Consider the following 27,990-nt stretch of genomic DNA (forward strand, 5'->3'; position numbering starts at 1 on the left):
GCCTCTGATCTCTCCTGAATCCCGGGTTCGGAGACTCACAGCCTGCTTGCTGTCTCCTGTCAGCCTCCGGGCGTACCTGGGTCCCTGGGACCTGGCGCTCTGGTCGTCCAGTCATGGAGCGGTGCAGCCGCTGCCATCGCCTCCTCCTGCTCCTACCTCTGGTGCTGGGGCTCAGCGCTGCCCCGGGCTGGGCAGGTAAGAGGAATTCTGAAGCCTGGTTGACTGAGTCTGCTGGAGCTCTAAGTATCCCCCTGGAGGGGAGCACTGATACCTGGGGCAGTAGATTCTAAGCCTAAGAAAGGGATTTGGGGTCTTCAGGGTTTAGGCAGGAAGGCAGGATACTTGGGTTCTTTGGAAAGAGAGTAGGGATCTCTCTCTCTCTTTGAAGTGACTGGAAGAGGCAGGTAAAGCCGAAAGCATGAGAGTCACCATAGACAGCCCTGAGTGCTTTTGTTGGTTCCTCAGGATGGCTAGGGCCAGTCTGGTCCAGGCTTTGCTGATGTTGGGCTGGTAGATACCAGTGCTGATGGGTGAGGGATGAGGGATGAACATCTTGGGGCAGAGCAGAGGCTAGTATGCTGAGAAAGAAGGGATGCCTCCACTATCTGTTCCATTGGTCTCCCCCGGCAATGTCCCCCACCCCCTCCCTGTGCCCTCGATGCTGCCACGCGGCTGGCTCTGGGGAGCACTAGGGCTGGCTGCCAACAGGACGGCCGCTGGACAGGCCAGGATCAGGTGTCTGAGGCTGGAGCCAACTCTTTGCATTCCTGCTCCACCCCTCCCCCTCTGGCCATTCGGGCTCCCCTGGGACCCTGGTGTCCACAACCCCAGCCTTTCCTTTTTTTCCCCCAGGACACAGAAGTTCTGGCTCCTAGAAAGGGGGATTTGATATCAGAACAGGAGGCTGGGAGCACTGGGCAGGCTGAAATTCAGTTTCTCCCAAAAAACAGGGGGACTGATTTGTTTATAACTTGACTGTTCATTTCTTTGCTCTGGAGAGAAAATGGTCAGAATGGCAGCATAACGAATTTAGACTAGATTATAGAAAGAACTTCCAAGCTCTGAGGAGTGAGGCTCAGGGACAGGATATTGATGTGTACGTGTGTACAGGGTTTAGGAGTTTTTCTTAGGGGGAAAGGAACTCTTTGGCATGAAGGCAGGGGCTAGTCATGATGACTGTGTTCTCTTTGGGGGCTGAGTGGGTGGAGGTGGGACTCTAGGAGATGGGTTACTATGGCAGTCCTGAGATTAGAGAATAGGGCATTTGGGGATTCAGAGGTTGAGGGTGATGGAATACCAGTAGGGAGTTGTGGGCAGATGAGACAGTGGGGCGAATGTGGCTTGAGGTGGGAAGAAGGTGGGCGGGCCGGTGGATAGTTGTGCATAGGATCCAACTGTACTCTTCTGGGCTCTGGAGGAGGGTGGGGGCCTCCAAGGTCTCCTTGGCCTGGGGTCTCTGTGAGTCTCTGTGTCTCATTCACCTTCATCTCTCAAAGCGGCCCTTGTGTGTTGGTGTTTGCGGAGCTGCCACACGCGGGGGCCAGGCTCAGGCAGGGGCGGGGGGAAGGCCGTGGTTTCCCGACTCCTGGACTCAAAGGGCCTTTTCTCTCCTGCCTGCCCCACCTCACTCACTCCACCCAGCTCTGCTCTCCCAACTGCTCTGGCCTCTGCCCTGGCCCACACTTCTTTGAACATTTTGCTGAAACTTTTTTGGGATTTTTTTTTTTTTTTTTCAATCTGGAGCTGACAGTGTGAGAAGTGTGTATACTGGGGAACAAGCCAGGGAGAGGTGACCTTTGTCTTCCAGGGAGTTTGGGCTCTAGGAAGCTGAGGTCTGGATGGACCAAGCTGGAGCCTGTGATTTGAATCTTTGGATCACAGGTGGTGGGAGTGGCAGGGCAGGATAAAGGTTCCAGGTGTGGGGAGCTTGCCTGGGTTTTGGGCAAGAACTCTGATGGGATCTACAGATGTGTGGCTTGGGGCCCTGGATCTGCTTCTGCTCTGCGTGGCAGCTTCAGCCATCCCCTCCACCCCGAGTCTGTCTTGCAAGCCAGGGGGCACAGGCTCTGGGGATAGCTCTTTCTTGTATCTCTTGTTATTTCTTGTATCTCCTCAGGATGGGCAGAGTTGTCCCCACCTCTCTAAGCCCAGATCTATAGCAGCTTAAATTCCTCTCCCATAGAGCTGCCTCTCTGCTCTTTTCCTGGTGGCCCCCCTGCCCCTCCCGTGCCCAGAATGATCGATTGACCAGATGTTGTTTGTGCTGGAAATGGGACAGATGCCAGAAAGCCAGAGACTGGGAGATATGGAAAGGGAGGGAGAGAGGGAGGAAAAACAGGGAAAGAAAAGGATGGAGAGAATGTGAAGGAAATGGAGAAGGAAGAGATGCAAAGACCAGCAGGTGCACAGGCAGAGAATCAGATAGAGTGAGAGAAGAGGAGACAGATGGCAAGTTGAGAGAGAGCTTAAGAGATATTAATAGAGATAGGTTCTTGGGCTGAGAGACAGAGATAGGGAGGCAGTAAGAAAGACAGATGTTGGAAGTTGCGTTCAAGGCCAAGCTGCCTTCCCCCTCCAGGTAACTTTGTGCTTTTCATCCATATGGACCCCATTCAGAAGAAAGTAAAGGACAGGTGATCTTTGCCTTCCAGGGAGTTTGAGCCCTAGGATACTGAGTTCTAGACCTCCATGTCCCCTATCTAGGCCCTCCTGAGGGCAGACTCTTTTTCCTGACCCTCATGGACTCTCCTAGGTGCACCCTCTGTGGATGTGCTCCGGGCCCTGAGGTTTCCCTCCCTCCCTGATGGTGTCCGCAAGGCAAGGGGCATCTGTCCATCTCATGTGGCCTACAGAGTGTCGCGACCTGATCAGCTTAGTGCACCCACCCGCCAGCTCTTCCCAGGTATGTGTGACAAGATCAGGGAAGGAGAGCTGGGAGAGGCCAGAGGGTGGATGGAGTCTGGGATCAGATGGCAGGAGGGAAGGGGTTGTGTCTGTCTCTCATTCCATCTCTGTGTATCTTTCTCCCGTACCAGGAGGTTTTCCCAAAGATTTCTCTCTGCTGACTGTTGTCCGGACCCGTCCTGGCCTCCAGGCTCCCCTCCTGACTCTCTACAGTGCCCAAGGTGTCCAACAGCTGGGTCTGGAGCTTGGACGACCTGTTCGCTTTCTATATGAAGACCAGACTGGACGGCCTCAACCCCCCGCCCAACCAGTCTTCCGAGGCCTCAGTCTAGCTGATGGCAAGTGAGTCAATTTCCCCAGTGGCCTTTCAGGAGAATGTGCCCCAGGACCCCTTTCCCTTAACTGAGAAATCCTGCCAACCCTTTTGACCCCACAACATTTACCCACTGCCCAAATGGCAGTCACTTCCAGACCAGAGTTTTTGGCTTTAGAATCTCTATCTTTGCTCTGCCTGTAGTACTAGCCTGTTCCTTGGACAATTTAACTTTTTTTGAACATCAATTTTTATATCTGTAAGGGAGATCAATTAAGAAAACCATCGCACCCAGCCTGTGCATGGTTAGCACTCAGTAAACGATAGCTATTGTGACCACTACTTTTATTGTTGCCTCCAACACATCTATCAACTGCTCCCCAACCTGTTGGCCTCCCTGCTTTCAGTCAGTCAGTCATTCATTCACCTGAACCTCTTTCCGCATGACCAGGTGGCACCGTGTGGCTGTGGCAGTGAAAGGCCAGTCTGTCACCCTCATTGTTGACTGCAAGAAGCGAGTCACCCGGCCCCTTCCCCGAAGTGCTCGTCCTGTGTTGGACACCCGTGGGGTGGTGATCTTTGGTGCCCGTATCCTGGATGAAGAAGTCTTTGAGGTCAGCAGGGCAGTTTGAGAAAAGAGTGACTTCTGCTCCCCTATTTTGTGCCCACTCCCCTGCTGGCTCCATTACCCCATCTTCCTTTTCCCTAGGCCTTTATTTTTTCCCCTTAGGAATTTCTATTTTCATTTCCAATCTTTAGGCCTAATTTTCTCTGTTAGAAATAAGATACCCACTTATATGGATGGACAGCTCACAGCCACTAATTCTGTCTTCAGTTTTCATCTATCCACCTAATCTATCTATTCGTCCACCTGCCTATTCACCCAGTCTCCCATTGACCCACATATGCAACCATCACCCACTTATTTACCCACTCATCCATTCACACATTTACCTACCTTTTCATGCATTTAGGCTTGTATCTCCCCATCACTCATCCTGCCCAACCGCTTCCTTCTTCAAACCACCCACCCATCCATCCATCCATCCATCTATTCACTCATCCATCCATTACCCCCACATCTACCTATGCATATGAGGTTGTGTGCACACATACATGTGCACATCCATTCATCTACTTATCTAACCATCTGTCCTTCTACCAATTCAACTGCTCCCCTTCAGTACATTTACCCACCCATCTCCTCACCCATCCACTCCCCATGTGGTCATTTATTTAATCACATGTTAAATTCTATCCTTCTATTTACCCACAAATCTGTATCCATCTACTACTCTGTGCCTCTCACTCACCTGTCAATCCACTGATGCATTTATTCATTCATTTATCATCCAATCAACACTCTCATTCAGTTGTGGCTGTGAGTCCCTATTCACTTATCCAATCATCTCTCCATTCATCCACCTACCCAGTTCATAAACATTTTATGGATACCTGTCTCTGAATCCCAAGGAGATCCCAATTTAGCACTGGAGATGATACAGTGGCCCAAACTATGTGTAAGGCTGGGTTTCTAAATAACATGTGTGGGCATAATTAAATAACTTTGGCATTCAGAAGAAAGTTCCCCTCCTCAATTTCTAGAGGTCCTAAAAATTCTCATCATCACTGCCATTATAAAGCCAAGGCAACAGCCTAGACCTCTGTCTCAAGAAGCCATTGTGAATGGCTCATTAGTTATCACAAAGGGCAGGGAGTAGGCAATATGTGTTGAACTTGAAGTTGGAAGTCCTGTGTTCTAGTCTTGATTCTGCTGCTCTGAGGGAGTGACCATGGAAAGGAGTCATTGCCCTCCCCTCCACTCCCTGGTTCTGGGGATTGAAACCGGGGACACTCTACCACTGAGCTACATTCCAGCCTTTTTAATTTTTTTTTTTCTATTTGAGACAGCATCTCACTATGTTGTTCAGTCTGGTCTTGAACTTTTAATCCTTTTGCCTCAGCCCTGAGTTGCTGGGATTACAGGTGTGTGCCATTGAGGCTTTTTGAGCTATTTGGAATGTAATGTATCTGAAAAATGGGCATAAAGATTCTTGTCCTACTGTCCTACTTGTACTTGTCCTACTTTCCCAGTTGTTTTAAAGGTCCTGTGAGGTCCTTTGAAAACTGAAAAGGGCTGTGTTCATGGGAGGACTGGTAACAACCTTCTCCCATTATGTAACTTTACCTAGGATTGGCCTCCTACCCCTTATCCCATATTTTTCCCTGTTTCTCTCTGAATCTCTCTGTACCTCTCTCTGAGGATGTTCCTTCCTCATATCTTTGCAGGGTGATGTCCAGGAGCTTCTCATTGTTCCAGGAGTCCAAGCCGCCTACCAATCCTGTGAACAGAAGGATCTGGAATGTGAAGGGAGCCAGAGGGAGAGACCTCAGAACCAGCAGTCTCACCGAGCCCAGAGATCTCCAAAGCAGCAACCATCAAGACTTCATAGGCCACAAAACCAGGAACCCCAGCGGCAGGTGAGGGAGTAGGGCAAATCCACAACTACAACACACTCCAGGGAGGGATGACACCCAGGCAACTCCCCAGGGGAAGCCCCCAATGTTCCAGGGCTCTCCATCCCTTTTGGGCTCACTTTCTCCTCTCCATAGCTCCCTTACTCAGCTGTACCTGCCCATTCCCATCACCCTTCCCCTCCCAGTCCACATTCATCAATCTTTTTATTTTCATTTAAAAATAAAAAGAGTCATTATGAAGAATTCATGGCTGGGAGCTGTGTTCCCTGCTTGTGTCTCGTCCTCTGCCAGTCTACCTGGAACTGTGTTCTTGGGTTTCCATCCCTTTCTTGAATTAAGAGATTGGAGGCTGGGCGTGGTGGTGCACACATCACCCAGCTCCCCAGGAAGCTGAGGCAGGAGGACCACAAGTTGGAGGCCAGCCCTGGAAACTTTGTGAGACTCTGTCTCAAAATAAAGGGCTGGGGGTGTAGCTCAGTGGCAGGGCACTCCTGGATTCAATTCCCCCATATTGAGAAAAATAAAAATAAATTGGGAGATAGTCGGGAGGGGACAAGCCTTGGGGTAGAAGGTGGGAGACCAGAGTAGGGGAGACAGAAATAGGAAGAAAAAAAGCCGGGATGGTAAGACCAAGGAAGAGAAACAGGGAAAGGGTAGGAATGGAGGGAGTCCTAAAGAAGTGGTGATCTGGGAAATGTGGGGGTGGGGAGCCCCATTTCTAGTCTCCCAAACATAGAGATGCAGGATAGGGGGGCTGTGGTGGGGAAAGGGAAGGAAATTGGATTGGGTGGGGTCTGGGTGGTTAGGGTGACAGATATGATCTGAGTCAGTGGTCTGAAGACTGAAGGAACAATCTCTTAATTATGTCTGCTTCTGTCCCACATGTGGGGCCCACTCCTTTCCCACCTCTCCCCATCTCTCTCCTGACCCCCTCCTCTCCTTTTATCCTCACCTATTTCCCAAACCATCTCCTTATCTGCCCCTCCCCACCCTTCCTGCCTGCGATGACCCCATCTCCTTCCTCCCCCTGCCTGGTCCTCCCACCCCCCTTCCCTTATCCCAGCCCACTGAGTCTCTCTACTATGACTACGAGCCCCCCTATTCCGATGTGATGACTACAGGGACGACCCCTGATTATCAGGTAAACTGGAGGGACCCCTACATTTCTCCCCTTATTCCCAGCACCCCTTGCAAACACCTCCTGGACCATTTTCCTCCTCTCCCTAGTTTCTGGAGAGAGACACCATATATTTAGATTATGAAGGTTGACTTACTTGCTGCCCCTCCCCTGTCTCTCTGCTGCAGCGATCTCAGAGCCCCAACCACAGGGCGCCCCCTTCCCCTAGGGGGCGTCGGACCCCTCCCCGAAAGTCTAACCCACCTGCCAAGCGTTCAGCGGCCCGGCAGGCGTCCCCCTCACCAGGCCGGAGGCCCTCTCGAGCTGGAGGCTCTGGTCCAGCAGGTGGCCATCTTTCCCCCTCTCGACGCCCAGCTCGTCGGGCGGCTCCCCCCACTGCCCGGGCCCCTCCCAGGACCAGAGGCAGCGGTTACCGGCAGGTAGAGCCGGGGCATCCAGATCTCTGCCCCCAAACCTCTAGACCTCAGGGGATTCACTCTCCCCGGTGTCTGCCCTCCAAAGGGGCTGCAAGATCTGAGATTTCCCCCATCCCCCAGCACAGAATCACACTGCCCTGGGGCGGGACAGGTGCTGCTTTGCCTCCCTGTGTGCTCTAACCTCCTCTTGCCTTCCCCCTCCCCTTCTCCGCTACTCTCCTCCCCCTCCCCTTGGGGTTAGGACCCCACCCCAGGTGAAGAGGAAGAAGTCCTGGAGTCCAGCCCCTTACCACTCCCAGAGGAGGTAACTCCACCCCCACCCTCATCCCAGCTGGGGGCAGTGGGCTTCTGGGACCCACTCCCCTGGCCCTGCATCTCTTGATGAACCAGCCCTGGCCGGAGGGCTCTTTGTCATATCCCTGTGTGGCTTCTGTCTTCTGGTCACTCCAGACCTATTGGTCTGCTTGTCTAAGTGCATCCCTTTTCTTTGATGTCCATGCCTCTTTCTGTTATCCTTTGGTTCCAGAATAGGATCCTCTCCATGTTAGTGTCTAGTGGGCTTACTTTCTGTGTCATATTTCCATCCCGAGGATTCATTTTCTGTTCAAGGCTGTCACTTTTGTTTTCTTTGCCTAGTCTCTCTCTGTCTGGTCATTTTCTGGACTCCTTATCTATCATTTTGTCCATGGACTGTCCTTCCTGTGTCCCGCCCTCCGGCCACTCTTGTTCTCCCCCCCTCGGGGCCCATTTTCTGGATATTCCTCCCCAGTTTTGGCCTTGGATGGCTATGCCCTTTCAATTCAGCCACTCCCCTTGCTCTTCCTGGGTAGAAAAGTTCCCAACCCCTTCCTACTTGTTTCTGTCCCCACTTTCGTAATCCCAATCCACTGAGTTTTGTGATCCCTGTGACCTAGGATTCTTTGGGTTAGAAGCTGTCAAACCCTGGGGCCCAGGGAAAACCTCCTGTTAGCCCTAATGCCCCCGTCTACCCCCTCTCCCTCCCCATCCCCGGGAAGGAGCAGACAGATCTCCAGATCCCCCCCACAGCTGACAGGTTCCTGGCAGAGGAGTATGGGGAGGGTGGCACAGACCCCCCAGCAGGGCTCTACGATTACACCTATGGCTATGGGGACGATTATCGTGAGGAGACGGAGCTTGGCCCTGCCCTCTCCGCGGAGACAGCCCACTCAGGAGCCGTAAGTGAAAGGAGCTCCTCTTCCATCTTGACCACCAGTGGGCACTGCAAGAATTGCTTCTTTTTGGTTTTGTTGGCTGTAAGCTGCTTCCCATTGGTGTTTTGCCATTTTCTGTTTACATAAGATGTCTATGTTGCTTGAAAAAGTTTCTTCCTGCCTTCCTTTGCCAGATGTCTTACCCTGTGACTCCTGTGGATCCTTCTGCCTGTGGTGATTGGGATTTTTCTTTTTTAAAATCCTATGGCCACTTCCTGTCTTTCTTAGCCACTTCCTGTCTATACCAAGCTGGATTTTATAAAACTTTTGGTTAGTAAACAATTACCTTGTGTCCACTTTTAGTCTGTCTCCATCATTCCATCTAGGTCAATACAGTTTCTTGTTCATGTTGCTGTCAAAACAATCCAACTTCCCATGTCATATTTTCTAAGCCACAGGCCACTTCTTATGTGTCTCTTCCTGTCTTCTCTAGCTATGGCATCCATCTTGGTGACAGAGTACGGTTGGATTAAAAAGGATCTATTATTTGTGTCCTGATTCTAGTTTTTCATGCTGTCTCATGACAATTTCCTTTGATAATAACCTACTTCCTGTGAATCTCAGGTTATAAAATCATAAAGTTTCCATTGTGGACCTAGCTATTTATCCTAGCAACTTTTTATGTGTCCTAACTTTGATATTTGTGTTTTTCTGGAAGAATTACCTTTCACTGTTATTATTCCCTTGGCAGGAATCACTTTCTATTTATTTTGTGAATTTCTTTTCTCCCTGGTTCATGGTAGCCATGTTTTTGTTGAAGGTCCACTTCCTGGATCCTCTTTTCTTGGCTTCTTCCTGTCCAACCACTTCCTGTTTGTCCATCTTGGCCATGTTTAATTTTTCTTGGCCCTGGCATCATTCTTGCTTCCAAGTGTTTGTCTCTTTGTTTTGTCTTCTTTAGTGGTTTCCCATGTCTTCAAATACTCCCTGTCAGTTGGGATATTTCCTGTCTACTCCATTTCATCTTTTGCCTGCCTTGCAGTTATGGCTGCCTCCTGTATCCCGCTGCCTCATCCCACACCTCCCTTCTCTAATATTGCCACCCTCGACCCTCTGCTGCTTTCCCCTTGTGCTGCATTATGGGTAATTGGGGTTGATCTGGGATTTGGGAGAGTTGGGAACTGATCATTGCCATTTGGACAGGATTAGGGTGGGGGGGTGCATTCTGAAGATCTTTGAGAGGTGGTGATGGTAGTCAATATCCTCCATTCTCCCTGTTCTTATTTTGGTTCTGATCTTAGAATTTGGAGTATTCATCTGAGTGGAAGTGTGAAAGGGAAGGAACTGGTGGGCTTGGAGTATAAATGAGGGCCAGGGGAAGGGTGTTGCATCCTTGCTAGGATAGGAACTGGGAGGATTTGGGGAGCCCACTGTAAGGCTTGGATAACTGAGCCCAAAAACCAGGTATGAGTTTTGAGTTTGAGCTATTGGGGGGTCTGCTCTCCAAATCTACTTAATATTTATATGCTTGGGCTGGGATTGTGGCTCAGTGGTAGAGTGCTTGCCTAGCATGTGTGAGGAACTAAGTTCAATTCTCAGCACTGCATATAAATAGATAATTTTTTTAAAAAAGGTCCACTGATAATTAAAAAAAAGAATTGTATGCTTAACTCTGGGGAACTTTTAAACTTGTGAACCCCTTGAAATTCTAAGTAAAATTTTATGCATAAGGGCATATTTTCTGGTGAAAGACTCATAGCTTTCATCAGATTCTCATATGAACCCATGTCCTATCCCAACCCCCAAATGAAAAATCTATCCATAATCTTAGATTCTTTTTTGATGGACTGGAGTAAGGCTGAGGAAATGGATGATTTCTTAAGGTTCTAAGGATTCCTGGGGTCAAAGAGAGTTTTGGGAGATAGGGTGAGGTCCTCCAGGAGAGGGCTTGGGAAGGTTGAGGGTTTGAAATCTCAGAAAGAGAAAGAGGTTCTCAGGGAGATGGAGATGTTGCATTTGCTGAGATGGGACTGGGAACTGGAGGGTGTGGGGAGCCCTAAGGTCTTTTTGGTAGACTTGGGAGGTCTGTGAAGAGGGAGTTTGAGGGAGGAAAACTGAGAAATTTGGAGGCAGGGTTGGGGAGGTCTCCAAGGAACCTGAAAATGAAGGTTGGAGTTGGGATGGGCAGTCCTGGTATCCTGGCTGCTCACAGGCCCCACTGGGGGTTACATGTGTGTCTCCCTCAGGCTGCCCTTGGACCCCGGGGGCTGAAGGGAGAAAAGGGTGAGCCTGCAGTGCTGGAACCTGTAAGTTACACTGGTTACTGAGCTGAGGGAGGTGGGAAGTAGAAAGGGAAGCAGAGGTGGGGGTGCTGGCCCTGTAGTCTCTGACTTTTAACTTTTGACTCCACAGGGTATGCTTGTGGAGGGACCCCCTGGCCCAGAAGGCCCTGCGGTGAGTGTTGCTGAGACATTAGCCTCTGTTCTCTTTTCAGAGATGTTTCCTACAAGCTCATCCAAGCCCTTGCCTGCACCCAGGTTTCCTTCTTAGAACTCTGGAGAGTCCTTCCAACGAAGGCTTCCAGATTCCCAGACCTCTTTGGTAGAGAGCTTCCCTCAGGCACACGACTCTCTTCTGTCTGATGCCTACACCTGACCTTTTCCTCTTTTGTTCCTCAGGGATTGGCTGGTCCTCCTGGCATCCAGGGGAACCCAGGCCCAGTTGGAGACCCTGGAGAGAGGGTAAGGGCGTGTTCTGCTGTGTTCTCAGTGTGTGTACGGAGTATCTTCAATATTTTTTATTAGGTGACTGTTTGAAGGGGTGGTTGTGTGTCACATGACCCAGGAAGGAGGGCATATTCTGGTTGGGGAGAGGAGTAATCTGGTGTCTCACTCACATTTTTCTCCAATGGGGAGGTGCTCTGGAAAGATCTAGTGAAATCAATATTTATTCTATTGAGGAAGGTTTCAAAATGATGTCCAGGCCCCAACATCTTCTTACTTGTCTCCCTATCTTTCTCATTTTTTCCCAGGGCCCTCCTGGCCGAGCAGGACTTCCTGGATCTGATGGGGCCCCTGGCCCTCCTGGCACATCCCTCATGCTCCCAGTGAGTAGTCTTCTGGGCTTTGGAGTGGGCTTCTGGGGAGCACAGGGGAATTGTGGTATGTCATCATGAACCAGAAGGTGATAAAAGCCATGAGGAGTCTCTAAAGACCATCAACTCAAAGACATGGATCTTTGGTGAGGGGATTGGGGCCTTATTAGATGATTTAGAGTCAAACATGGGTCTTCTAGAATTAAACTTGGATTATCTAGAACTGGGCAGGAAATCTTCTATTTCAGAGGTCTAGAACCAAAGGAAAGGCTGGGGAGGAAGAGACCAGAGAATGGGGAGAAGGGCAGGAGATGAGATTCTGAAAACTTCTAAGTGTTGATCCAGAACCCACAGGAGATGCTGGAGGAGGGCACAGGGGTGTCCCAGAACCTGGGGGATGGGGCAGAAATGTTGGATGAAGCCTCTGGCTGGAAAGGCCACATGGATTTCCTGGAAGATAACTTGGACCTTCTGTCCTTGCCCTTTAGTTCCGGTTTGGTAGTGGTGGAGGTGACAAGGGCCCTGTGGTGGCAGCCCAAGAAGCTCAGGCCCAGGCGATTCTGCAGCAGGCACGGGTAAGGAGGGTTGGGGGAGAGGGGTTCCTAATGAAGTTTGATGGGAAAGGGAAAATAGTAGAAATTTAGGTTGGGGCAAAAGGAAAACTGGGAATGTCTGGATTGGTTTGGGTTGGGAAGAATATAGAGCAAGGAGTGAGGATTAGGAACAGAAAGGCAAATTTGGAAGGTTGGGGTTCTCCAGCTGCCTCCTCCTCAGCTCTGCTGTTGCTCCTGCTCCCCTAGCTGGCGCTCCGTGGACCCCCTGGCCCCATGGGATACACAGGCCGTCCTGGACCCCTGGTGAGTGAATGGAGTATTGTGGAAGAGGTTCCTTTATTTGCATGTGTGGGTATGAATGGTTCTGGAAAGAACCAGGTTGGCAGTTGTTTTGCTTCTTTTGTGGGGGATGCTTTGAGGTCACTGTTGGGTGTGTCCTTCAACATGGCCATCCTCTCTTCTCTTTTACAGGGACAGCCTGGGAGCCCTGGCCTAAAAGGAGAATCTGGAGACCTAGGACCTCAGGTGACAGCTCTCATATTTGATTCCTAGCCCAGTGTCTCCCTCCACCCTATCTAGGTCATTAACCCTGCCACTGTTCCTTCTTTACCAGGGGCCTAGAGGACCTCAGGGTCTCACAGGCCCTCCTGGCAAGGCTGGGCGAAGGGTGAGTACCCCAGGGGTGGGATGGGTGTTGGTGGAAGATGGGGCTTAGATGGGGGAGGACTGCCCCTGCTTGCTCTGACACTTCCCTTGTATCTCCAGGGACGAGCAGGTGCTGATGGAGCCCGAGGGATGCCTGGAGAACCTGGAGTGAAGGTAAAAGGCTTGGGACCCTCTGTGATGCCTATAACGTCCAGCCCCATTAGTGCTCAGGTATCCCCAGGGTACAGTCTCTCCCCACTCAGAACACAGTGAGGAGGGGTAGGTTGGGAAAGTGAATGGGCCTTCACTCTAAGTGTCCCTCTTCATTTTAGGGTGACCGAGGTTTTGATGGACTCCCAGGACTACCTGGGGAGAAAGGCCATAGGGTGAGTATATTAGAGGCTTGGCTTTTGTGATGAGGGCAGATGTTCTGTGGAGGGGAGTAGGGATCTCCAGGCAAGGAAGGGTGGCCAGGGAGCTCAGCAGGAGCTCAGTGAATGTAATTGGTTGGGTAATTGGGGAGGATCAATGTCTGTCTGTGGTGGGGACTCTGAGACCCCTCTTAGCTGTAACTCCATTTTCCAGGGTGATACTGGTGCCCAGGGCCTTCCTGGGCCCCCTGGTGAAGATGGAGATCGGGTAAGTATTGTGACAAGGACAGGGTCTGGGTGCAGGAGAAGTCTAGAGGTTAAGGCTGCTTTATTCACTGTGTTCTCCTCCTCTAGGGAGATGATGGGGAGATTGGGCCTCGGGGGCTGCCTGGAGAGTCCGTGAGTATCCCAAGGGGTCAGGCTGGAGGCAGGTTCTAGGGACAGGGGTACACAAAAGACATGTGTTCTCTCACCCAATCATGCTATCTCCTTCCCCAATCTTGAATGCAGGGACCCCGAGGACTTCTTGGTCCCAAAGGCCCCCCTGGTATTCCTGGGCCCCCGGTAAGTGACTGCCTGACTTCTAACCCTGACCTTACATTTGACCTCTCCAATTCTTTACCTTTCCTAATGCCTCCCTTCTCCCTTTCCCTGTCCTTCCCTGCTCCACTTTCCTGTGAGCTTTCCCACCCCTGGCCGCCCAACCCTGCTCCAGTCTTCACCCCGAGAAGCCCTTTGAGGACCATATGGCACAGTGCACCAAAAGCCCTGAGTGCAGCCAGAACGAAACAAAAATACTCAAGAAAAACAAAACAGAAACCCTCTAACCCACAGACCCATGGCCTGCGGATCTGGGATGGCTGGGATGGCTTAGGTTTGGAATGAATTGGTGGTTTGACCGATGAGCGTCTGCTCGGTCCACCCTCTGCAATGACCAGGCCTCTCAGAAACCACAGGTCCCTGCAGGCCTGGCCCCACATTCCAGCCTGCTCACACTGCTCTCATGTTTCAGGGAGTCCGAGGCATGGATGGTCCCCACGGCCCCAAAGGGAGCTTGGTGAGTGATGGGCATGGAGACCTGGCAATGGTGGCATGTTCACTGCCATTTAACCCCCTCTCTGTTCCTGGCTCCTACCCTCTTGGATGGCCCTGCAGCTCTCTGTCATGTTTGTTCTGTCACCATCTCCTTCTGACCCCTGCCTGGCCACATGTTTCTAGGGACCCCAGGGAGAGCCAGGACCTCCTGGACAACAGGGCACTCCTGGGACCCAGGTAAGTGGCCCTACCCACACTGTCCTCCTTTAGTGACCTCCCCTGGGCTTCACAAGGGGTCAGACTCTGGATGGGACAGAAAATTAAGGGTTGCAGTCACTCACTGCTCATGTTCTGAATGGGAATGCAGAGGGTGGCTTAAGAGAATGGCCCACCCCATGAGGTCCCTGTGATTTCTCTCTCCCTGTGTGTAGGGTCTCCCTGGGCCTCAGGGTGCCATCGGCCCTCATGGAGAGAAGGTGAGTGGCTAAGTGATTTGGGGGAGGGGGTGTGTAGGGAGGGTTTGGAATATCTACTGGAGCTTTACCTATGTTATTCCTGACCCCTCTGGTGACCCTGATCCTCCTCATCTTCCTATAGGGTCCTCGAGGGAAACCAGGGCTCCCTGGCATGCCTGGCTCAGATGGACCCCCGGTAAGTGTGTCCCCACCTCTTAACCCAAATTTCCCTTGGCCCTTCTCCCCAGTGCATCACCCCCAAGCTCCTTTAGCAACCATCCACACAGTGTGTCCCTTGCACTGAAAGGTCACTGGTGGTGTCTGTCCACAGTCAGTTAGGCTTTGTTAGGTCACAGGGGGAATTTGGGTTGGAAGAAGGTGTGAAGGGAAGGTGACAGGAACCAGAAGTCACATTCTACATCTTCTACCTCCAGGGTCACCCTGGGAAGGAAGGTCCCCCTGGAACCAAAGGAAACCAGGTGAGATCTTCCATGCCTCCTTTTACCTTCTAAAAGTCTCCACCAAGACTCTGAGGCTTCAAAGTCCTTGGGATTTCCTTGTCTCACTATTCACATGGCTCTGACAATATTTTCAGTCCCCACACCCTGGAACCCTACCCAGACTCAAGTGTTGTTACTGTACTTCCATTTCTTCCACTCCCTGAGGTCTCCACAGTGACATACTGAGTTCTCTTTATCAATGCCTCTCTTTCTTCTTCCAGGGTCCTTCTGGACCTCAGGGTCCTCTAGGTTACCCAGGACCTCGAGGTGTCAAGGTAACTGACCACAGGGGAGCCAGATAGGGGTCTTAGGAGCTTGGTCCTTCCAACCCAGCCTCCATCCTCTGATCCCTGCCTATCCTCTGTCTGATTTTAGGGTGTGGATGGAATTCGGGGTCTGAAGGGCCATAAGGGTGAAAAGGTGAGCACTGGCCCCCAACTTCCCAGCACCTTCGCCCTCACCACCTCTTTCCCTTAGTCTGTTCTATCTTGCTCCCCACCTCGTGAAATCCACCCTCCACCTGTATTCCCTGCCATCTGCATTCCATTTTAACTCTCCCAACCCTCCATCATCTGTGGTGTCCTCTCGCCTCCATTTTTCTCAGGGTGAGGACGGCTTTCCTGGGTTCAAAGGTGACATAGGTGTGAAAGGTGACAGGGTGAGTAAAAGCCCCCACGCGGGTCCCTCAACTTCATGTCCTAATGATCCTTCACTTGGGAGTCCCCAATTGCCAGCTTATTCCTTAAGACTATTCCTCCCCAATTCCAGTGCCTTGGCCCCTTTAGAATCTGAGCCCATTGGGATGACAGCCCCATGGCAGGTGCCACACTGGGCTTCCAATCACACTCACCCTGCCCTGTGGGGCTTCTTGACCCACAGTAGCTTCTGGGACCCCCCCTCCAACTCTACTTACCCTCACTGGTGTTCACCTCTCTTCTTGGGGCCCAGACCCTCCTTCAGTTCTCCATACTCACCTCCCCAACCTCTCACTCAGGGTGAAGTTGGAGTCCCTGGTTCCAGGGGAGAAGATGGCCCTGAAGGGCCGAAGGGACGCACTGGACCTACTGGAGACCCTGGGCCCCCTGGTCTCATGGGCGAAAAGGTGACAGGGATGAGAGTCTGGGCCTGGGTCCTCTGGGGATGTGGTGGCCCCACAGGGGTGCTGGAGCAGAGTTTGTGTGTTGGCTGCCAACAGTGGGAGTCAGTCTAATATGGCAATGCATTAATTATGCCCCTCTGTGTACATAGTTCCTTCTGGTCACTGTTGAGCAGAGTGGGAACATATATAAAATCCAGAAAAAGTCCTCGTTATGACAAATTTGGTTTAGAGAAGGCATTGAGAGGCATTTCCACCTGCAAGGCAGAGTGAAAATGTCTCCAGACTCAGAGCAGTAGGCTCTGTGAGAGAGTCAAAGAGGAGGCAAGAGTTGTGGCCTGGTGCTGTGCTAATTCATCCTATCGGCCCTGTGAGGTAGGCATGACAGTCCTGTTTTGCAGGATTGAGCCTGGGCAGGCTGGCTACAGAATCCCTGCTCCTTGGGATTGCCTTGGCGGGATGAAACCTAGAGCATCACGAGGAAAGGGGTACATGGGGAGGAGTTGGGGTGGTGCACAGCCTGAGCAAGCAGATGGGTTATAAGAGGACTGACTGGCCTTGGTAGGAGTAGCCTTGGTGGAGTAACAGTAGGTGCTGGAAAAGATGGAATTGAGGTTGACAGGTAAGCAGTGGCCAGATCACAGTGACTCTGAAGGACTTGATGTAGCTGCAGATTTTAGAAGACATATGGGAGGTAAGATCCTAGCACAGGTGTTGGGGAAAATCTACTTTGGGAAGAGTCTACAAAAGTCAGGCAATTCATGGGGCAGGTGACCAGGGGCTGGGGAGTGTTGCTGGGAGCTGGCTCTCATCTCTGAAGGTTGGGGTCTCCAGGGTGGAGGGGTATCTATTCCTCCTTCCATTCCTAATTGCTCGTTGTCCCTCCACAGGGCAAGTTGGGTGTTCCTGGTCTTCCTGGCTACCCTGGACGCCAGGGTCCCAAGGTGATGTGATGTCGCATTTGTGCCCCTCCTTTTCCCTGCCTGTCTTGGATTCCAGGAAGCAGAGCAGCAGGGAACCCTAGACAGAATTTAGCCAACCTTCATTCTACAGATTTAAAAAGAGGCCCAGGGAGCAGCAGGGGTTTGTCCAGAGCTATCTAGTCATTGGCAAGGCCCAGGTCGTCCCAAATGCTGTCTTTATGGCCTCTCCTGACCCCCTTTGGCCGTTGTGGAACGTGTCACCTTTCATGACTCCTCAGTTTTCTCCCTTCTCCATCCTCCCAGGGATCTCTGGGATTTCCTGGTTTTCCTGGAGCCAGTGGAGAGAAGGGAGCCCGGGTAAGCTGGGAGAAGGAAGTGGATGCAGATGGAAGGGCTGGAGGGGACACGGGGGCTCTGTGGAGAGTCATCCCCCGGGTGATATTCTCTCTATTTCATTCCCACCAGGGCCTGTCTGGAAAATCAGGACCTCGGGGAGAACGGGGACCCACGGTGAGTTCAGAAGGGAGAAAAACAGGTGACTCAAAATCGAAATTGATGCATTGGGGCATTTCTGACAACTCTCCTCTTTTCCCTAGGGTCCACGGGGTCAGCGGGGGCCCCGAGGTGCCACTGGGAAGTCTGGAGCTAAGGTTAGTGGTCTCTGCGGGGCTCTAACTGCCCTCTGCCAGCTGAACCTCCACTCTCCCTTAGTCCTCCTACCTTGGGGGTAGGTGGGAAGCAGCTTCTCCCACCCCCCTGGCTCTGTTTTCCCCACAGGGAACATCAGGTGGTGATGGCCCCCATGGCCCCCCTGGAGAGAGGGTGAGTGTGGCTTGAGGGTCCCATTTCCCAGAGAGGAAGCTGTGTTCCATTGGCCAGCACCCTTGCCCTTCTCTTCATGGAGCCCATCTCTGTCTCTAGGGTCTCCCTGGACCGCAGGGCCCAAATGGATTTCCTGGCCCCAAAGGCCCTCCAGTAAGTTGACTGTTGATCGCTGACCCACCTTAGTTCTCAGGGTCCTTCTACCTTATCCCCCTTCCCAGCTAGAGTTCACCTGACATCTGAACTCCTTCCAGGGCCCCCCTGGGAAAGATGGGCTGCCAGGACATCCAGGCCAGAGAGGAGAAGTGGTAAGTGATGGCCCTTAGTCTTTCATTCTTTTTTTTTTTTTTTTTTGTGCCAGGGATTGAACCCAGAGCCACTTAACCACTGAGCTACATTCCCAGCCCTTTTGTTTCTGAGACAGGGTCTTGCTAAGTTGCTCAGGGCTTTGCTAAGTTTCTGAGGCTGATTTTGAATTCATGATCCTTCTGCCTCAACTTCCCAAGTCACTGAGATTACAGGCATGTGTCACTGCACCCAACCCTGGCCATTCATTCTTGAGTGGCCCCCTCAGATCCTCAAACCCCAGAGCTATCTGGAAGGCCCATGGGAGGTCCTCCTGGCAGAGCGAGTGTGCCCTGGTGCTGCTCAGACCCAGCCCAGAGTTTGGTGTGGCCCTTCCCTTCCCCTGGGAGCCTGGGATTTGCCCCCCTATCCTCACCTGCTCTGACTGCTCTCTTCTCTCTTCCTCTCTCAGGGTTTCCAAGGGAAGACGGGCCCACCTGGCCCTCCTGGAGTGGTGGGACCTCAGGTAGGTCTGCCCCCAGGAAGAATGGAATCCAGACCTGGAGTTAGTGCCTGTGACCCTCTTCTCCCAGTCACATAGCCCTGTCCCTGCATTGCCTGGCTGACCCTGGGGGCTGGGATTTGGGGCAGGGGTCCTGAATCTCAGTTTCTGGGATAGTTCCCTCCTGTAGGAGAAGAGGCAGTTCCCCAACAGGGATGCCAGGTGGTGCAGGTACTCCATACTGGGAAAGGCCAAGCCCAGCAGTGCTTGGGGAGTCCATGGAAGTTGGAGCAGGGATAGAAGGGCTCTAGGAGGTGTCCAGAGTGATTGCTTTGTACAGACAGTGGGACGAAGGGGCTGAATGTGGGATTATTCCTTTCCTCAGGGAGCAGCAGGAGAAAGCGGCCCCATGGGTGAGAGGGGTCACCCAGGCCCCCCAGGGCCTCCTGGAGAGCAGGGACTGCCTGGCACAGCTGGGAAAGAAGGCACAAAGGTCAGTGAGGGGCTGGTGGAGGGGACCTTGGGGACTGGGACTTGGGGTGCTGAAAGGGATGGGTAACAGAATTTAAAGGGCCTGAGATCTCTCTGCACCATTTGGGAACATGGTGTGGCTCACCATCTCTCTTTTCCTTTTAGGGTGACCCTGGTCCCCCTGGAGCCCCAGGGAAAGATGGTCCTGCTGGACTAAGGGGCTTCCCAGGAGAGCGAGGCCTCCCGGGCACTGCTGTGAGTGTGACCCCAAAATCAACTGCCTGTAACAAGTCACCTTGCATCCTGACCTCCTCTGTGTCACTCCCTGCTCCCATCTCTCTGAGCCTGATTCCTCTCCTGACCCTCATCCTTCCCAGTGTGTGTGAAACCCTTTTCTGGGAAGTCCCACCTTTCCCTCTCACCTATTGCCCCAAATCTGTGTTTCACAGGGTGGACCTGGTTTGAAGGGGAATGAAGGTCCGGCTGGCCCCCCTGGCCCTGCAGTGAGTTGGGGTCCCTGATGGGCAGTGGGAAGGAACAGGGAGAAAGGGTGGATGAGGAAAGATGAGGAACAGCACTTGGCAGGGGCCATGGGACTGGGCAGAGGGAGTCTAGGGTCAGCTAGGATGTGTGTGACTTTTAGTTCTCCTAGGAACTGTGGTCAGGGTTCTTTGATATGGGTGACCTGGAGTCTCCTTTCTGAGGGGCCTTACTCCATCTCATCTCTTAGGGATCCCCTGGGGAGCGAGGTGCAGCAGGATCTGGGGGACCCATTGGCCCCCCAGGGCGTCCAGGTCCACAAGGTCCCCCTGGAGCAGCAGGCGAGAAGGGTGTCCCGGTGAGTGTTGGGGGCCCTGGGGGGCGGGGTCTGTGAGCAGTGGGTGATAGCTCTGGGGTTTCCTATGGGAGTGTTTGAGGGTGAGGGTCACATCCTGGCCATGACTCCTTTCTTCATTTTCCACAGGGAGAGAAAGGCCCCATTGGTCCCACTGGCCGTGATGGGATACAGGGTCCTGTGGGGCTTCCTGGTCCTGCTGGACCTCCGGGTGTGGCTGGAGAAGATGGAGACAAGGTAAGGGAACCTACAGATGGGACCAGTCTTCTCTCCAGATGAGATGGCTGATCTGGACATGACCACCTGGTTCCTGTCCTATTATTTGCCCCCTCTGCCCTTCTCCATTCTCAAATGTCTCAACTGTCCTCTCCCAGGGTGAGGTTGGAGACCCGGGTCAGAAGGGCACCAAAGGGAACAAGGGCGAACATGTAAGTGCCCATGATCTTGACTTTTGACCTCCTGGCCTTTAACCTCACCCCCTCCTGGCTTCTCTCCTTGTCTTGATGTTGCTGACTCTCCTTTCTCCTCCAGGGCCCTCCTGGACCCCCTGGGCCCATGGGTCCTGTGGGGCAGCCTGGAGCAGCGGTGAGTGCCCCCTTTCCTCTCAGTTAAGGGCCTGAAAGTCTCTGTTCTTCCATGGATTCACCTCTGCCCTTGAGGTTGGGTCTGGAAGTGGGGGCCCTGGATCTGGTGCCCAGCTCTGTGTGGTGCCACAGAACACCTGACCCAAGACCTATCTTTGTGTCCTTGTCTTTGTCCCTATTCCTCTTCCAGGGAGCAGATGGGGAGCCTGGAGCTCGGGGGCCCCAGGGACACTTTGGAGCCAAAGGTGATGAAGGAACAAGAGGATTCAATGGGCCCCCAGGACCCATTGGCCTACAGGTGAGTTATGGGTGGGGACATGGCTGAAAGATGGGGTCAGAATGAGGCTGATGTTTGCCTGAGAGCCCTGGCAGCAGCCTGCTGGTGAAGACTAGGGAGGTGGGGAAGAGGCCTGGGGAGGTCTGTGGAATCTGAGGGGAGGGAACTGTGGAGGCTGCCTGCCTGGGGCTGTGCTTTGAGTGGGTTGGTCACCTGGGTGTGTGCTTTCTATACCCACACAGGGCTTGCCAGGCCCCTCTGGGGAGAAAGGAGAAACAGGAGACGTGGGTCCTATGGTAAGTGTGACCCCTAGAGACTCCACCCCACCTCTAGTTATCACTACCTGCCCAGCCAACCCCCAGCCTGACACCCCACTGTGACCTTGCTGTCTGCACCCTGTCCCCTGCCCTCTGCCCAGGACCTCTGCTCCCCCAGCCCCCATCCATGCTTGTCCTTTAAGTTCCTTCTCTCACTTCCCCTCCCCATCTCTGGCATATTTGTTTCCCCCCAGGGCCCACCTGGCCCCCCAGGACCTCGAGGCCCAGCTGGACCCAATGGTGCTGACGTAAGTCCTCCCAGCCTTGTCACTTCAGGCCAATGTGTTTTGTCCTCTGCCTTCCTTTCCCGGACCATAAACTCTAGTGCCTTCTCAGGTGCCAAGAGAAGCCCCTGACCCTTGGCTCTGGCTACCTTGCTGCTGTGGCTTGGGCCCTCATCCAGACCTCTGCCTCTCCCAGACAATGACTTCTCTTTCTGTTTCTCTTCCAGGGCCCACAAGGTCCCCCAGGAGGTGTTGGGAACCTGGGCCCCCCTGGAGAGAAGGTAACTGGGAAGGGGGGGATGAACCAGTCTTGGGGGTTGGGGATGAGGATTGGATTTCTGCTGAGTTTGGTTGGGTGTACGAAAGACAATGAGATGTGGGAATATCAAGAATCTTTGGGGGTGGGGAGAAAGATTTTGACTCAGTCTCTTTCTAGGGGGAGCCAGGGGAGTCAGGGTCTCCAGGGGTCCAGGGAGAGCCAGGTGTCAAGGTGAGTGACAATTCTAAGGTCCTACTTACTCCCCAATGCCCTTCACCCTCCTACTGTACCTGCACCTTTCTTGTGACCCCTTGGAGCTGGAACTCTTCTGGAGCCCAGCAGGCTCTGCTGCCAGCATGATTCCTGGGCTTGGGTGAGCCCTGCCATCATTTCCTTGAGGGGAAGAGGGGCCAGAGGACTCCCCCAGAGGTCTGACTTTCTGTGTGTCTCGCTTTGTCCCCAAGGGGGTTAGGGGAGGCTGAAGGTGTCTTGGAAGTTGGGGTTGCATCCCTGATCTTCAAGATCCCCTCGAGACCCTCTATACCCTCTACTTGTTCTCCAGGGTCCACGTGGGGAACGTGGAGAGAAAGGAGAGTCGGGGCAGCCAGGAGAGGCAGGACCACCAGGGCCTAAAGGGCCCACAGGCGATGATGGCCCCAAAGGGAATCCTGTGAGTTGGGGGAGTGCGAGAGGGAGAGTGCGGTGTATGGGAGACCTGGAAATATGGGTGTGGGTGAAGACCATGGAGTGTGGGAGCCCAAGGGTCGGGGGATGCATTGGAGACTCTGTTCCCAGAGTCTCCTGGGAGGGGTGCATGGGGCCTGGAATGCCAAAGGAAAGTGAGCTTGCCCTCTAGTCAGTCCCTGAAGGCATTAGAAGGCATGCAGGTGGGAGGTGGGAGGTGGGGAGGAGGGGACGCTGACACCTTCTTCCAAGGGTGCTGCTCATGGGTGCAGCCTGCAGAGATGAAGAGTGTGGTATTGTCCATACCCTGGGGGTCTGTGCTGGCTCTGGGTGGGTTTAGGGGGCTGTGACTCTGACCCTTGTTTTCCCTTTGGATCAGGGTCCTGTTGGTTTTCCTGGTGACCCTGGCCCCCCCGGGGAAGGTGGCCCTCGGGTGAGTCTTACTCAGGGGAGGGGAAGGGGCAAAGAGAGTGGGGCTTGAATGGAGGGGCTCTGTGAAGCTGATGGGTTTGGGTTTTGGGGAACTGGGGAGTGGCAGGGAAGGCAGAGGAATGGGAGGATTGGTATTTTTGGGGTGATGCCAGCCATGTTGGGGTCTCACTTCTGACCTTGATTTATCCTTGCAGGGCCAGGATGGTGCTAAGGGTGACCGAGGAGAAGACGGCGAGCCAGGACAGCCTGTGAGTGATCAGTGACCCCCACCTTGTGCCCCACTGAGCGCAGCTGTCAGAACCTGTACCCATCTTCTCCATTCTTAAGGGGTCCCTGGTCTGGAGGCCACTAACCTCTCTAATTCCTCACTCTCTAGGGATCCCCTGGACCCACTGGGGAGAATGGACCCCCTGGACCACTTGGAAAGCGGGTAAGAGAGGTGGATGCCTAGGATATTGGGTGGTAGTCCTTGGGCAGGGTGGAGAGAGGCTGGGATAATGGCAGGTGATGGGCCTTGTGTCGGGATTGTTCTTCGGTGTGGTGTGTGTGTGCATAAGCAGTCATTTATCAGGTGCTGTTACTTTGGGTTTTGTTCTTGGAATTTGGGTCTATCTGTTCTTGCCAGGGGTGATGTTGCTTAGTGACCAATCAGAATGGACACTGGAGGAGGTGCTGACTTTTCCAGAGACCCCATGCTAGCCAGGGTTTAACCTCTTAGTTGCTGGAGCAGGAGGTGGGCCACTAGGTGGGATGTGGGCTCTTCACCAAATGTATAGAACTACCAGATTTTTTAACTGGCATGGTTGTGCCTGTTCTTAGTTTGTGAATTGGTCCTCTGTGTTTGTGGCTACGTCTATACGTGTGTGTGCATGTGAGTGTTGGTGTACAAGAGAACAGGAGTGGGAATGAGCAGAGCCTGGCCACCTAGTGCCTCATCTTTTCCTCCCTCCTGCCTCCATCCACAGGGTCCTGCTGGCACGCCTGGTCCAGAGGGGCGACAAGGAGAGAAGGGAGCCAAGGTGAGGGGAGGCCGCCCTGCTGGAACATTCCCTCCATCTTCCCCATCTCAGATCCCTGTGTTCAGATGCCTCCCCATGTCCACCTTTCTCATGTGGAGCCTTGTGGGGATAGTGGCTCTGGACTTGTTCTTGCTCTGGGAACTCCTGAAGTTTCAGCTCTTCCTAAGAAGAGCTCACCCCTTCATTTTGGACCCCTGGACCTCCTGCATCCCTCCTTCTGCCCTTTAGGACACATTCCTTGTGTGTGTTTCAGGGGGATCCTGGTGCTGTGGGTGCCCCCGGGAAGACAGGCTCTGTGGGTCCTGCAGGCCCAGCAGGCAAGCCTGGCCCTGATGGTCTGAGGGGGCTCCCAGGTGCAGTGGTGAGTAATGTGGGGGATGGGCAGTGGGAACGGTGCAGTGTGGGGATGCTTCTACTGACCTCCCGGGTTCTCTCCAATCTGTAGGGTCAACAAGGGCGTCCTGGAGCCACAGGCCAGGCTGGGCCCCCAGGTCCTGTGGTGAGTGATAGGACTGGGCTGGGTGTGTGGGAAGGGTGGGTGCCCCGGGGCAGTGGTCACTGAGCTGAATCTCTAGAGGAAGTAGGAGGTGGGGGAGGGGAGAACTTGGTCCTATCTCTCCCTAGAGCGAGTGACCTCGTATCTCCCCACAGGGACCCCCAGGGCTTCCTGGCCTCCGAGGTGATGCTGGAGCCAAGGGAGAGAAGGTGAGTGGCAGACAGACATCGGCCGGGTGTCTCTTCCATTGCCCTCACCCCTGAGACCTATGGGGATATGAGTGTCTACCATTGTGATTCAGGTCTCCAGAACCCATGGCACCTTATTCAGTGGGGCCATTCACAGCTGCTGCTCTTGTCCACAGACCCTGTACCCATTTCTCGCTTTATGTCTTGGCCCTTCTTCCCCATCCATATGATTTCTTCATGCATCCCCAAGACCTCCTGTCCCCTTCTCTAGGGTCACCCAGGTCTCATTGGACTGATCGGGCCCCCTGGAGAGCAAGGAGAGAAGGGTGATCGAGGACTTCCTGGCCCTCAGGGCTCCCCTGGACAGAAGGGAGAGACGGTGGGTGCTGAAGGTCTTAGAGTTTGGGTGGGAATCATGATGGAGGTGGGAGAGTGAGGTTGGGGACTTCACTGTGGGGGGAGGGAATAGATACTGGGGGTGACTGGGAGAGGGACCTAGTTGAACAAGCCCTCTCTTCTTCCTAGGGCATCCCAGGAGCATCTGGTCCCATTGGTCCTGGAGGGCCCCCTGGTCTCCCTGTGAGTAGCCCTCTGTTCTTCCTCTAAATCCCTACACCTCACCTCCAAGACCTCCCAGTGGCTTTTCATGGCACCAGGCTAACCGTCCTGAGTGTCCCCAGCGTTTCCTCCTTCAGGAACGTTTCTGTGTTCCCACCTGGCTGTCCCTCCTATAGTGACCTAGGGTCCTGTGGACTTGTGACCTGGGCCTGTCCATTTCTCCATGACCTGTCTTTCTCTGTGGTGACCATTTATTTTTGTCCTCATTTCACAGGGACCTGCTGGCCCCAAAGGAGCCAAAGGAGCCACAGTGAGTGACCCTGCTGCTCTGACCTTTGCTCCCCCAGCTTTCTTACCCCTTACCCCGTGGATCCCCTCATTCCAACTGGGGAATGATTTAACCCTTCTGTGACCTTGATCCTATGCTTGTCCTCTTGACCTCTCTTTGACCCCATTAATTCTGTTGTCAGGGCCCAGCTGGACCCAAGGGAGAGAAGGGCGTCCAGGGTCCTCCAGGACACCCGGTAAGCTATGGGCAGGGCCTGTGCCTCTGACTGTCCTCCATTGCAGAGTCTCCTCTGCTTTATCATCATGCTGATCTCGTATCTCCCCTCTCCATCTCTTTCCCCAGGGCCCTCCGGGTGAGGTGATCCAACCGCTGCCCATCCAGATGCCCAAGAAGACTCGACGCTCAGTGGATGGAGGCCGCCTGATGCAGGAAGACGAGGCCATGCCAACAGGGGGTGCCCCAGGCAGTCCTAGGGGGCTGGAGGAGATCTTTGGCTCACTTGACTCCCTGAGGGAGGAGATTGAGCAGATGAGGCGACCAACAGGAACCCAGGACAGCCCTGCTCGCACCTGCCAGGACCTGAAGCTGTGCCATCCCGAGCTGCCTGATGGTCAGCACCAGCCTCAGGGCAATGGCCTTGAGCAGGCCGAGTCCATGTTGGGAGGGTCTTAGGGAAGGTGCTGGGCTGGGATGAGGGGCTTGGAACAGGGCTCTTAACCTCCCAGGTCAGAAGTACTTCAGTGTTTTAGCAGCTGCTATGGTCCTACCAAGCTCATGGCAGCAAGTGTCCATGGGAGTAGCTAAACACACACACACTTGCCTGTACACAGATGGGTACACATGAGTACCTACAGTATACTTTGTACCCATTGCAAGAATGTGATACTCTTCCACTCTGAGGAGCCTGGGGTCACTGTTGGGGGTAGGGGTCGAGTAGAGGTGATGGGGGAAACTGAAGTGGGAGGGAGAAGGACTGGGAAACTGCACATGGTTTCTGACACCTTGGACCCCTGCACCCCAACACCCCCAGCCCTCCCCACCATGCTCTCAGTTGATGGGTAGGAGGAATGTGGGGTGATCTTGGTGGCCCAACCTCTCCTGTCCTTTACCCAATAGGAGAGTACTGGGTGGACCCCAACCAGGGCTGTGCTCGGGATGCTTTCCGGGTTTTCTGCAACTTTACGGCAGGAGGGGAGACGTGTGTGACACCCAGGGACGACGTCACACAGGTTCGAGCGAGATCCCTTGACTCCTCCTCCCTTGCCCTAGCATGACCCCCTCAGAGCCTAGTGTTTTCTGGGCTCATGTGACAAGTTCCTTGGCTTTTGCTGTCCTCCGCTCCCTGCCCCCTGCCCCCCAGCTTGCTGACCCTCCTCCACTCCTGACTCCCTTCTTTCCTTCTCACCTGTCCTTGGAAGCTGTGTCTCCCTCCCTTGAAACCCCAAGACAGAAGTGTGCCTTTCACTTAGGCCCAGCCCCCTGGTTCCCTCCCTGGCCCTCACTCCTCTGCCAGCCCCATCCTCCTATCCCTACCCTGCTCATGACCCTGGCTCAGCTGCTCTGGCTTAGTAGATGCTCCTCAGACCCTCCTGTGTCTCCCTCTGACCCTTCTCTCCTTCCAGTTCTCTTACGTGGACTCAGAGGGCTCCCTGGTAGGTGTGGTCCAGCTTACCTTCCTGCGCCTGCTCAGTGTCTCGGCCCATCAGGACGTTTCTTACCCCTGCTCTGGAGCATCCCGTGAAGGTCCCCTGAGGCTCCGGGGGGCCAATGAGGATGAGCTAAGCCCAGAGACCAGCCCCTATGTCAAAGAATTCCGAGATGGCTGTCAGGTGGGAACCAGGAAAGCTGGGTGGGGTGTGGACCCCAGATCAGGCTGCAGGAAGTAGGTGGGACACTCTTTGGGCAGGGCAGTGAGGGACAGCCAGATTGCTGGTGTCACCAATGCCTGAGGGACCTTAAACAGGAGGCAAGGAGGGTGGGAAGGATGGGAATCAAGCTTACATGAGCTGTCCAGGGGGGGCTCACCTGTGCGCGTACACAGGTGTCACATGGGGTGTCATGCAGGCTCATACATGCAAATACATGCACTCATGGAATCACAGGTGGGCCTCTTACATCCCCAGGCTGTACATCTTGAGTCACTGGATGGCCTCAAGATGCCTAGAGAGGCAAACCTGGGACTGGGGTTGAGGGACCAGGGGAGGTGGGTATTTCCACCTCACTTAAGCCTCCTCTCCGTCTCCCTCGTCTCCCTCTCAAGACACAGCAAGGCCGGACGGTGCTGGAGGTGCGCACACCTGTGCTGGAGCAGCTGCCGGTGCTGGACGCCTCCTTCTCAGACCTGGGGGCCCCCCCACGGCGGGGAGGGGTGCTGCTGGGGCCTGTCTGCTTCATGGGCTAGGACCGTCTCTGTCTGACCCTGCCCTTCAGAACCAGGCCCACCTGGAATCACAGCATCAGCTCTGTGCCACCTCCCACGAGGACTCCTGACCATCTAGGGGGTCTTGGACCAGGGCACTGAGAGCCCCTAGTCAGGGGCGGTCAGGGGAGGGGTGAATGGGGGGCGGCTGGGGCACCCCAGTGGCAAGGGGGCATCTGGGACTCCCAGCCCTCCCACCTGGAGCCTGTGACCCATTAGAGAACTGGGACCCTTA

The 27,990-nt window shown here is 53.8% G+C and overlaps 1 protein-coding gene across 3 annotated transcripts; it reads left to right on the top strand.

Annotated features, from left to right (window-relative positions):
• On the top strand, positions 1-27,737 carry Col11a2 (collagen type XI alpha 2 chain). 3 transcript variants are annotated; one of them, XM_077109597.1, is made up of 66 exons: positions 1-195; positions 2,753-2,902; positions 3,036-3,246; positions 3,669-3,831; positions 5,507-5,698; positions 6,759-6,836; positions 7,491-7,553; positions 8,266-8,445; positions 10,668-10,727; positions 10,834-10,875; positions 11,100-11,162; positions 11,453-11,527; positions 12,004-12,090; positions 12,316-12,372; positions 12,541-12,594; positions 12,683-12,736; positions 12,835-12,888; positions 13,047-13,100; positions 13,300-13,353; positions 13,440-13,484; positions 13,596-13,649; positions 14,098-14,142; positions 14,304-14,357; positions 14,552-14,596; positions 14,718-14,771; positions 15,010-15,054; positions 15,297-15,350; positions 15,451-15,495; positions 15,680-15,733; positions 16,070-16,177; positions 17,062-17,115; positions 17,398-17,451; positions 17,560-17,604; positions 17,691-17,744; positions 17,872-17,916; positions 18,016-18,069; positions 18,171-18,224; positions 18,674-18,727; positions 19,089-19,196; positions 19,340-19,429; positions 19,624-19,677; positions 19,905-20,012; positions 20,139-20,246; positions 20,384-20,437; positions 20,541-20,594; positions 20,784-20,891; positions 21,113-21,166; positions 21,382-21,435; positions 21,639-21,692; positions 21,848-21,901; positions 22,233-22,340; positions 22,734-22,787; positions 22,981-23,034; positions 23,163-23,216; positions 23,752-23,805; positions 24,059-24,166; positions 24,251-24,304; positions 24,457-24,510; positions 24,761-24,868; positions 25,015-25,068; positions 25,322-25,357; positions 25,518-25,571; positions 25,679-25,946; positions 26,453-26,565; positions 26,959-27,165; positions 27,597-27,737. In XM_077109597.1, the coding sequence occupies exons 1-66, from the start codon at positions 114-116 to the stop codon at positions 27,735-27,737; spliced, it is 5,211 nt and encodes a 1,736-aa protein (XP_076965712.1). In that variant the 5' UTR covers positions 1-113. The 3 variants fall into 3 exon arrangements, with proteins under 3 accessions (XP_076965712.1, XP_076965713.1, XP_076965714.1); XM_077109598.1 differs by lacking the exons at positions 6,759-6,836; positions 8,266-8,445; XM_077109599.1 differs by lacking the exons at positions 6,759-6,836; positions 7,491-7,553; positions 8,266-8,445.
• Positions 27,738-27,990: the final 253 nt, after the last annotated feature.

The sequence above is a fragment of the Callospermophilus lateralis genome, chromosome 6 (assembly GCF_048772815.1).
Source record: "Callospermophilus lateralis isolate mCalLat2 chromosome 6, mCalLat2.hap1, whole genome shotgun sequence".
NCBI lineage: Eukaryota > Metazoa > Chordata > Mammalia > Rodentia > Sciuridae > Callospermophilus > Callospermophilus lateralis.

Bases quoted from the DNA above. Each gene is read 5' to 3' on its own strand.
- Col11a2 (XM_077109597.1), top strand. From the start codon at position 114: ATGGAGCGGTGCAGCCGCTGCCATCGCCTCCTCCTGCTCCTACCTCTG. The intron at 14,358-14,551 runs GTAAGTGGCCCT...CCCTGTGTGTAG, and splicing joins AGGGCACTCCTGGGACCCAG to GGTCTCCCTGGGCCTCAGGG. The intron at 25,572-25,678 runs GTAAGCTATGGG...CTCTTTCCCCAG, and splicing joins AGGGTCCTCCAGGACACCCG to GGCCCTCCGGGTGAGGTGAT.